This window comes from Nannospalax galili, unplaced genomic scaffold (genome assembly GCF_000622305.1).
Source record: "Nannospalax galili isolate Female #2095 unplaced genomic scaffold, S.galili_v1.0 scaffold455, whole genome shotgun sequence".
NCBI classification, from domain to species: Eukaryota; Metazoa; Chordata; class Mammalia; order Rodentia; family Spalacidae; genus Nannospalax; species Nannospalax galili.
Genome location: NW_008335815.1, coordinates 747,192 through 757,595, shown reverse-complemented (window position 1 = coordinate 757,595; position 10,404 = coordinate 747,192). Strand labels below are relative to the sequence as shown.

The 10,404-nt window shown below is 44.3% G+C and overlaps 1 protein-coding gene across 2 annotated transcripts in view; it reads right to left on the bottom strand.

Moving 5' to 3' along the window:
* Nucleotides 1–10,168, bottom strand: part of Reg4 (regenerating family member 4) — a 21,155-nt gene extending 10,987 nt beyond the window's left edge. The window contains exons 1-3 of one of the 2 annotated variants that reach the window (XM_008830521.1): nucleotides 10,102–10,168; nucleotides 2,160–2,257; nucleotides 63–200 (exon numbers count right to left, since the gene is read on the bottom strand). In XM_008830521.1, coding sequence (XP_008828743.1) covers nucleotides 63–200; nucleotides 2,160–2,257; nucleotides 10,102–10,168 — 303 coding nt within the window. The remainder of the gene's footprint in view (nucleotides 1–62; nucleotides 201–2,159; nucleotides 2,258–10,101) is intronic. The other variant, XM_008830522.1, reaches the window with a different exon arrangement.
* Nucleotides 10,169–10,404: the final 236 nt, after the last annotated feature.

The following is a 10,404-nucleotide window of genomic DNA, read 5'->3' as shown; positions in this document are numbered from 1 at the left end:
TCTCGGAAAGAGTTATCATCCTAGCTTTCCCAAGAGGCTTTGTTGGCTAACTCTGGGGTTACCTTCTGTGGGTCATGCAGGCCAATCCACACAGGCTGGTTTCTTTGATAGCCAGTTATATACTTTGATATGACGCTGACTTCTTTTTGATTCAGGACAGATGCCAGATGGGATCCGTTTCCATAAGACTGACACTCCAGCTGCAAGGAGAGGCCCCATTAATGATGCCTTGAGCTCTCAAAGCACAGCCCTCTCCTTGGAACTCTGGTGTGCCAAGCAGAATGGACTCAGCCCACTCTTCCTCCAGAAACTGGGATCTAAACTCCACAGGAGACTTCTGTCACCACAGGAGAAGACAGGAGGCCACAGTGTCAGGTCTCAGAGGAAGAGGCAGCTCAAGACTAAGGCAGCAGATTTAAGGCCAGAGGAAGTACAACATCTCATTTTTAACTTTAAGACACAAATAACAAAGGAATGTTCTAAAACTGTGCCCTACTCTAATACTCAACCCAGCAACCTTGACAAGTCACTTCACCTCTCTGAAGATCACTTTTCTTGTATTTACAGAATCTGGGATTCTCTCTCTCTCTCTCTCTCTCTCTCTCTCTCTCTCTCTCTCTGTCTGTCTCCACCTCTCTCCTTCCTCTCTTCTCCCTGCCTTTCCCAATTATTCAGGACTTTGCTCAGTAAAACATTGCATTTCCTCTGCTATGTATTAATCTTGGGAAAACAAATTTTGCTCATCCTGCGTTGACATCTTCTGTTTGTCACAATCTTGCATTCCTCCTTCCATGCTTCTTTTGTTTGTTTTTTTGAAGAAAACTATCCCTATGTAACCAAGGCTGGCCTCAAACTCAAGGTCCTCCTGTCTCAGCTCCTGAGAGCTTTTGTCACAATCTTGCATTCCTCCTTCCATGCTTCTTTTGTTTGTTTTTTTGAGGAAAACTATCCCTATGTAACCAAGGCTGGCCTCAAACTCAAGCTCCTCCTGTCTCAGCTCCTGAGAGCTTGGCTCATAGCTGTGCACCCCTATGTCCTGCTTGATTACAGTCTTCGAAGACAGAGAACACAGCTCAGGACTCATTAGCTAGCGCATGGTAGGCGCTCCATACTTTTTCTTTCTTTCTTTCTTTGTTGAGTTATAAACAGGGGTCCTGAGACGTTCTGGGTCTCGATCATGCCACATTGCACCCATACGTGTCAATCAATCATAACTCAGAGAGACAGCAGCATCGACTCTCCACTTGGACTGGTTATTGTGTGCGTGTCTTCCATGTGTAAGCCTAAGAGTAATAAAACTCAGACACTTGTGGGTTATGTCCAGGGAGGAAACCTTGTGTTTTGATTTCTTTACTTTTTTTTTTTTGGATCTTTTTGAGACAGGGTCTCCCTGTAGCCCCAGCTGTCCTGGAACTCACTATGTAGACCAGGCTGGCCTTGAACTCACAGAGATCCGCCTGCCTCGGCCTCCCGAGTGCTGGGATTAAAGGCATGCACCGCCACGCCCAGCGATTTCTTTACTTTTACCTGGTGTCCCTGAGTGTTTTTTTCCAGCTCTGTCTACACATAATTCTCTTTTAAAAATTGTTTTGATATATTTATTTTAAAAAATATTTTGTATTTATTATTTTTATTTTATGTGTATGCATGTATTGCCTGCATGTAGGTAAGTGCACCTGTGTCGTGCAATGCCCACGGGGGTCAGAAGAAGGTGTTGTATTCTCTGGAATTGGAGTTATGGTTGTTAACTGCCATGTGGGTGCTGGGAACAGAACCCAGATCCTCTGCAAGAGCATCCAGTGCTCTTAACCACTGAGCCATCTCATAAGCCTCATCACTCGCTTTCTTGTAACTCTCATACAGCCTCTCATTCCCAGTTCTCCTTTGGTCTATGTACTGCTAACTTGCTGAGAGTCAGAGCTGCTTCCTCCTTACTCTGTGTCCTTGCAGCTCATTGAGGGTCTGGACACATAGTGTTTACCTCATCAACATCCACAATTATTAAAGGAGTTGAACATACATCCCTATTCTCTCCATTTCACCAACTGTAAGACTTCTCCTCAGAGTGCCCAGAAAGAACCTTTGACTCTGAGTCAAATGTGATCTGCGGCTCTGGCTGGCCCCTTACTCTAAAGAAGTCAACAGGTCAAACTTCTTACCTCAGCATGAGACCAGTTCCCCATTTTCCGGAAGTATCCATAGCAATGGGACCTGTGGTAAAACCATCCAGAAATGCAGCTGGGTCTCAGTATGTTATCTGTGCATAAACAAAAGACAGACACAGGTTCTAATAGCAAAAACAGCCAGTACCCTGACTTAACATAGCTTATAAATCCACAACACCTCAAGTAAAGGGAAGAATCCCTTTAGGAAGGACCTTGTTGCATTGCTAAAAGTTTGTATGGGGTTAGGGATATAGTTCAGTTGGCAGAATGCTTGCTTTACATGCACCAAGCCCTGGATTTGATGCCCAATACTGCATAAACCAGGTATGTAATCTCAGTACTCAGGAGGTAGAGTCAGAAGGTAGAGACAAGAGTTCAAGGTCATCCTTGGCGACACAGGAATTTGAGAACAGCCTAGGGTACAACTAGACTGTCTCAAAAGTCTTTTTTTTTTTTTTTTTTTTTTTTTTTTTTTTTTACTGTTAACCTTCTCCCAGCTTTCATTAAAGGATCTTTATCAGAGCAGTGGTTTATTGGGAAAAGGGAATCATGGGAGCTTTCTGGGATACTCTGAACCAAGACTAATTCCGGGAAACACAAATTTCACCATTAGAGTAGGAATTCAGGAGGTCATGTGTCCATTGGCGTTTAAGCTTACAGTGTGTGCTCTGTGGCCATTTCCCCAGCTCTGGAAGCACAGTTAAAGTAGACATACTCAGGCCAGCTGGCAGAGACAGCAGGGCGGTGTGGAATAGAGAGAGGCATAAACTGGGAGCTTGAAGCATTACTAGGAGAAGATGATCTTTTTGAAAGGGGTAGGGTAGATGGTAATTTGGTTGGAATGGGTTTAAGGGTACATCAGTAGCAAAGGGAGGGGACAGGCGGGGAAGAAGAATGGAGGCAGGATTCTTCCCGGTGTGCACAGAAATAGCAAGCCCCTAAGTTTGCCTTACGTACAGGAGTCTGTGGGACAGTTGTGGCAGACAGTAGCGACAGAGGCCTGACAGCAAAGGAGCACATGATTCAGGGAGGTTTGTGCTCTCCTACTGGCCGGCTAGTGAGTGCCTCTGCCTAGAGCTGGAGGTTGATAGAGGGAGGTGGCTGGAAGGGCAGAGGGACTGATGACCAAGGTGATGCCAGGCTGCAGTCTGAGCTCTGTGACAAATGTGGCTGCACTCTGACACTCTAAATGGATGTGAAGGTCATTCTTCACAGCGGTGCCCCCAGACTAGAGCTGTCATAAGAGAGTTTCTCTTCCCCAGTCGGACGACAATATTGTCACTGGTTTGCTCCACTGTTTGTTTTCTTTTATCTCCTGCCTGTAAATCTCCATGGGCTTCACGTTGCTTTCAGATAAGCTCCCTGCTCCTTAGCTTTTCTCTTTCTTATCTTGCTAAGATGACCTTGAGTTTCTGATCCTCTTGCTCCCACTCCTGAGTGCTGGGTTTATAGTATGTGCCATCACTCTTGGTTTTATGCAGTGCTAGGACTCAAACTCAGGGTTTCATGCATGCCTGGCATACGCTCTACCAACTGAGTCACATCCCTGGCCCTTGCTGCTGAGCACTGAGGCACTTCCTCAATTCCACCTTCTTGCCCTGTCAAGCTGCATCCTCCTAGCCAGCAGTCCAGGCTCTGATTTGGAACAGCATACACAACCCACCCTTGCTCCCATTCTAGCCAAGAGATTTAGATCCTTTGCACATGTTATTGGATCTATGAATGATGGATAATCTCTAACTGAGCTAAGACACGGGAAGAAACTGTATTCATTTTTCCTTCTTGCTATGACAAAAGCAACTCAAGAAAGGAAGGATTTGTTTTGGCTCATGGTCTGAGCAGGGAGGGCCTGGCAGAAGGACTGTGATGTTGCTAATTATGTTGTGTCTAGTCAGGAACCAGAGAGAGAGATGAATGCTGGTGCTCAGCTCACTTTCTTCCCTTTTTTTTTTTTTTAAGTCCAGGACCCCAGTTCATGGGATGGTGCTCCCCACATTCAGGGTGAGTCTTCCCACAGAAGTTAAACCTCTCTGGACACACCCTCCTGGACACACTCAAAGGCATGTCTCCTAGGTGACTCCAAATTTAGTAAAGCTGACAATGAATATTGACCATTACAGAAAGACATTGAGGGTTACCTAAAATACACTGATAACAAGCAGGGAAGACACTCATTGATTCCTACCTGTGGAAGAGGGAGCAGACATTCATATCAAATACCAAAAAGAGCCTTTATAACACTGCTACCTGCTGCTACCACCACCAGCAGCTTCCATGCCTACTTGGTGTTGGGCATCATGCTAAGCAGTTTATCCATACTTTATTTTCATCTAAATAACTTAGGGAGAGGAGGGACAAAGCTAAGCTAGTTACCTGCCCAACGTCACACCATAAAATGAAAAAGCCACTCTTCAGATTCAGTTCTGTAGCTTAAAAATCAGTATTCCTGCTAGGAACCCTTCCAATCTTGGACTTAAAATACGGAGAAATAAGAAACTATAAATTTAGTAGCAACTACTTATAGAGTTGGAAGCCCTCAACTGTTTTATCAGAAGGAAATGAAGCAAAGAACGTTTCAACTTTTGACTCTTAAGCATTTTTCTTTTCCTTTAAAAAATATTTTTGGCATTGGCAAGATGGTCCAGGGGTAAAGGTGCTTGCCACCAAATCTAATGACCTGAGTTCGATCTCCAGGGCTCACATGGTGGAAGTAGAGAACTGAGTCCATAAAGCTGTCCTCTGAACTTTCATACACACACACACACACACACACACACACACACACACCACCACCACCACCACCACCACCACCACCACATAAATCAATGCAATAAAAAAATGGCAATCGAAAGCTGCTGGGAGAGGGAAAGTCAGTTCTCTTTAAGGGTGTGGCCCCTGGTAGGCTGAGCAAGCTTCAGTGGATGGCCACACACCCAAGAGTATATGGGCAGCACAAATTGGACTCAAGGAATTTAAAAAGAAAAGCGAGGATCTAAAGTTGGGTGGGTAGGGAAGAGGGGTAGATTTTGGAGGAGTTGGGGAGCAGGGGGTGAATATGATCAAAATACGATGGGTGAAATTCTCAAGGAATTAATAAAAATGCATTAACAAAACAAAACAAAAATGTTTTTGACGAAGTGTCTTGCAAGTAGGCCGGTCTGGCCTCCAGTTTTTGATGTTCCTGCCTCAGCCTCCTGGGTGCTGGGATCATAGGAATGCATCACAGGTCCTGGCAAAACCAAAGGTTTTAAGAAGGAGGTTGACCATTGATGACTGTTCCAAAACAGGTAAGTAATGAAATGGACTCAGACGTCAGGAAGGGCCGTCTGAAGCAGCTTCAGAACCGTTATGGTTTGAATGGGCAATGCCTTCTACAGGCTCACGTGTTTCAACGCTTGCTCTCTGGCTGCTGGGCTGTTTCAGAAAGTTATTGAGCTTTTAGGAGAGTGGCTGGAAGATGGGCAGGCCTCGAGGTCTCCTAGCACAGCCCTGTTGGCTTCGATATGTCCCATCATGTCACCCTCTTGACACCACACCTTCCCCACCATTACGGATTGTGTCTCTCCAATTATAAGCTGAAATAACTCTTTCTTTCCCTTTAAGTTGTTTCCTGTATTTGACCACAGCAATGAGAAAAGTGACTAAAACAAGAAGTGTGCCTTTCAAACAATACTAGTGAAACTATTCCAAAAGGGAAGCAGCAGGGACCAAAAGTCTCCAACCCTGGAGGCTGATGAGATGGCTCAGCAAGTCAAGGCACCCGCCGCTAAGTGTGAGATCCAGGGTCCTACATCACACACCCTCGGCTTCAGCACAGGTTACTGTTCTCTTGAGTGGTTTACAGAGGCTCTGCTGTGCATTTTGTGGGTAAACACATAGATCCTCCTCCACGAACCTTCACTTCTGGCTCCAGATAGCAAAAGCAGTGGTCCTGGGCACGAGCCTCAGGAACCAAAGGGGCTAGGGTACAGAGACAGAAGATCATGCTTCAGGGACGCAGTCTGTGCTCTCCCTCGCTTGTTCTGTTCTGTGTCTCCCTGTGTGCATGGGTTTCCCTGTCTAGCTCTCTTGCTTTTCTCCAGCCTCTGTGTACCATTCTTTGTCTCTCCTGTCATTCTTTCCTGTCCCCTGCTCCTTCATTTTTCTCTTCCCTTGACCCAGTACCATTACAGTACAGCCATGCTCCCCCTGGTGGATTCTAGGAGACTGAGCTTCTAGAAATGCGTCTAACAGCGGCTCTGCTGGATCTGACCCAGACAGTGCGGTTCCAAGTGGAGCTCCAGTCTTACCCATGTCAAGCTAAGCGCCCACAAAGGCCAACCACATTTATTCAGGCTGCTGCGTTTATCAGACCCTCCCTGAGAGGTGGGAATGGCACAGACACGGACCCCTCCTGAGGTCGCCAGCAGAGAGTGCAGTGGCATCTGAGGGAGGAGCCAATATTTCCTCAGCAACCTGAGGCCCCTGACGCCTGAACCTAGGGTGCCAGCAGCCGCATTGCTCTATAGGCTGCGACAAGAAGGGTCAGGGCTTAGTGTCCAGGCTCTACTTCTCCAGAGCAGTCTACTCTCTCTCTTACCAGATGTGTGGCCTAGGAACATTACTTAACCTCTTGTTAGCTCTGATTATCTTGTCTGTACAGTACCACTATCAATATACACCTTTTCCACAGGGTCGTTTGGAGGATTAGTGGGATATTTCATTCACAGTGATTAGCACACAGCCTGGTACATAGTAATTATTTAATAAATGGTGGCTAGTTAGAATTATGGTTTTTTTCCTGTGATATTGGAGATTGGACCTAGGATTTGGTGCATGGTAAGAAAGGCTCTACCACAGAGCTACAGAGCTGTTGTCAAATTCCACACTTTTTTTTTTTCCACCCTCAGACAGGGACTGTCTAAGCCTTGACTCTGTCTGTATAGCCCAGGCAAATCTGGGATCAGGGACTGTCCTACCCCGGTCTCCTGAGCGGCCAGGATTATAGGCCTACATCACCAGATTTGACTAGATTGTAGTTGTTAAGAATCATCACCATTATTACTACAGCCAAGTAAAAAAAATTTTTTTACTCAATAAGGTAAATTTTAATTTTATAAAATAAAATTTTTACATTTTACTTTTGACCTGTGACCTGTCAAAATGTCCTTAGGATTGTTAGCAGGATACTCTGTTCCAAAGGCCAAAAATGTCAAAAGTATTTGGGAGCTTGTATCTAATCCTTAAAAGATTTTAGGGTTACCTCTTCAGAGGGGGGAATGTTAGAGTAGCCAAAAGACCCATAAAAACAAATAAAAGAAAGAAGAAAAAGTAAATAAATCATAGAAGAAGGAAGAGTAAATGAAGTTATCAGAAAAAAAAGTGATGGGGAGATATGGGAGGAGTTGGAGGGGAGGGAGTGGGCATGGATTTGATCAAAATATCTTATATGCATGTATGAAAATCTCAATGAATTATTTATTTAAACAACAACAACAACAAAAAGATTTTAGGGTTTTCTCTTCAGAGGGGGGAATGTTAGAGTAACAAAAAGCCCCATTTAAAAAAAAGAAGAAAGAGTACATGAGGTTATCAGAAAAAAGTGATGGGGAGATATGGGAGGAGTCAGAGGGGAGGGAGTTGGCATGGACTTGATCAAAACACCTTATATGCATCTATGAAATTCTCAATAAATTATTTTTTAAATAAATGAATAAAATTTAAAAACATAAATTTTTTTACATTTTACTTTTGACCTGTGACCTGTGTGATCAGTCAGATCCAGCAACTACACAGAAGCTTGGCGGGGGCGACTTTTATTCCTGACACAAGAGAATTGTTCCCTTTCCCCATTGGCTGGGGTCCCACCTGGCAGTCTTTACCAGGTGACTAGTTTAAAAGAATTGGCATGAAGGGAGAAGAGCTCCTACTCCAGGCCATCAGCCTCAGGAATGTATCAGGGCCTTTCCTTAAACAAAAGTCTTACAGGGCATAGTGTGATTAAAAGGTTAGAATTCCTTGTCATAAACCAAGTTTCAAGTTTTACAGGGTTTGAAAGAAAAGACTAATATCTAATATTTCTTACAGATTAAATGAAGAATAGAAGTTGTTATAGTCCAATCTGAGATTAGGAAATTTCCCAAAAGTGATTGTCCTCTGAACACTGAACAGTTCTATTTGGGGTTTCATCTGGACAAATTCCACATAGAACCTTGAAGATGGTACACTTGGGGTCCAAATATAGTACTTTTGAAAATGTTAACCAGATGCAATTTTTATTATTCCCCAATCATACAGCTCTGTTTCTCCTCACTGAATCAAAGACAGCCACAGGCTAGGGCAAGAAATCACTGTTAGGGCAACAGGAGTTTTGATTTTGACCATCACACTCTGCTGAATAAAAAATTGTTTTCTAAATTCTCTGTACTTCCTTTACATGCAAGATTAGACTTTTTCCATAAGCTGTCATGCAAAGAATATATGGGATCTGTCATAAGTGCAGTTCTCAAGAACATAATAATAAACAGAAAGGCTTTCTTCATGTGGGAAGAAAATCTGCCTGGAAAAGAGCCATGGCAGGACCTGTGGCCTGGGTCTTGGCTCTGTCTATTCCTGGGGAGAGAATCAAAGAGATTAGTGAAGCCCTGGGATGGGGGTTAGAGGGTCTCTTTTCCTATCCTACAGAATGGAACTGGGGCAAATGTCCAGCCCCTGAAGAGAAGGCATGGGTCAGCCAGCACCAGAACAGCATGTAGAGATGGTCATGGGAGGCAACTCTGCAGCAGGGCCTCAGCAAAGTCCTAGAGTCCTCCACACTGTCATGACTCAGAAATGGTTGTTCAGTTCCCTGAGTCCTGAGCAGTCATTAATGGTGAGAGAACTGGGCTGGTGCAGTGCTGGGAGCAGTGAGTACCACAATAGAAGGACATGTCAAGGGTAGACTACGGCAAGGCCCACAGACTTCAACTGTTGGGGTCATCATCATGCTTGACCCTCCCTGCTTCTCTTCATGCTTCCTTGTCATATTTCCTCCCCCTGGCCCAGTACAGTCAAGCAGTGCTAAGTTATAGGCATCACTGGATCTCTTAGTGGTCTTTCTGCACAGAAGTGATGCTTAAGCAAGCATTCCTCACACTGCTCCCTAAAACTCCCAGCAAGCCCACATAGAATTGTGAAAGTTTCCCAGGACTAGGAGCCTGCCAGAGTGTCACATAGTCTGGCTGTGTGACATTGAGCAAGTCTTTCTCCGACCCTCATTTTCCTCGAAAATTGGACAAAGCGTTTATACTGGAGGTGCACGCATTTCATTTCCTTCCATTCCACATGTTCCATGGTATTTATTCTTAGCACACTCAAATGCCTTTCTTCACCTGCTTTCTCCCTTGGTGGATTCTTTGGTGTTGCTGACATGCTACTTTGTACTTAATGTTTACTAGGAGTGTGTAACAGTCATCTCTCCAAATATGTTTGCAGGTCCCTGGCAAACTGGAATTCCTGGTATGCTCAATAGAAAAACAGTGCATAAATATTTAGAAGTTCTGATTATAACTACCCTCTATGAACAGCCTGATATGTGTCAGATGCCTAAACACAGTGTCTCAATCCTTCACAATAAACTTGCAAACTTTATAATTGATGCTTTAAGTATGGCTTACAGCCAGCTTGGGCTGGCTTTTTGTTTGATTGTAAAGCCCTTGGCAAGTCACATTGTTTTTCATTCCCATCTGTAACATATCTTTCTTGCAATGCCTGAGGGGCTGAGTGGATGCTGTGTCTTGAACTGTGTGATTATTGACTATGGGCTGGATTGCAGTTAACTGACTCTACTCACCACTCATGACTTCGGGGCTAGCTATACAGCTCAGCAGCAGGTGCCTGAGGGGCTGAGTGGATGCTGTGTCTTGAACTGTGTGATTATTGACTGTGGGCTGGATTGCAGTTAACTGACTGTACTCACCACTCATGACTTCGGGGCTAGCTATACAGCTCAGCAGCAGAAGCAGCCGCATGCCTTTGGAAGCCATCTCCTTTCTCTGGACACAATACTTGACTGCTTTGATTTCAAGGATCTCAGAATTCTTATTAGTTTTCCTTTAAAATGCCTGCAATCTCCTCGATCTGCAATTTGAACACATTTGTATGTACCAGTAAGAAGGCCATGGGAACTTAGACAGCACATCATATATGGAAAAAAAAAGAAAAGGAAAATCTGAGTAAATCCAGGTTTTACAATGAAGAAAATCTCGTTTAATATGGAGAT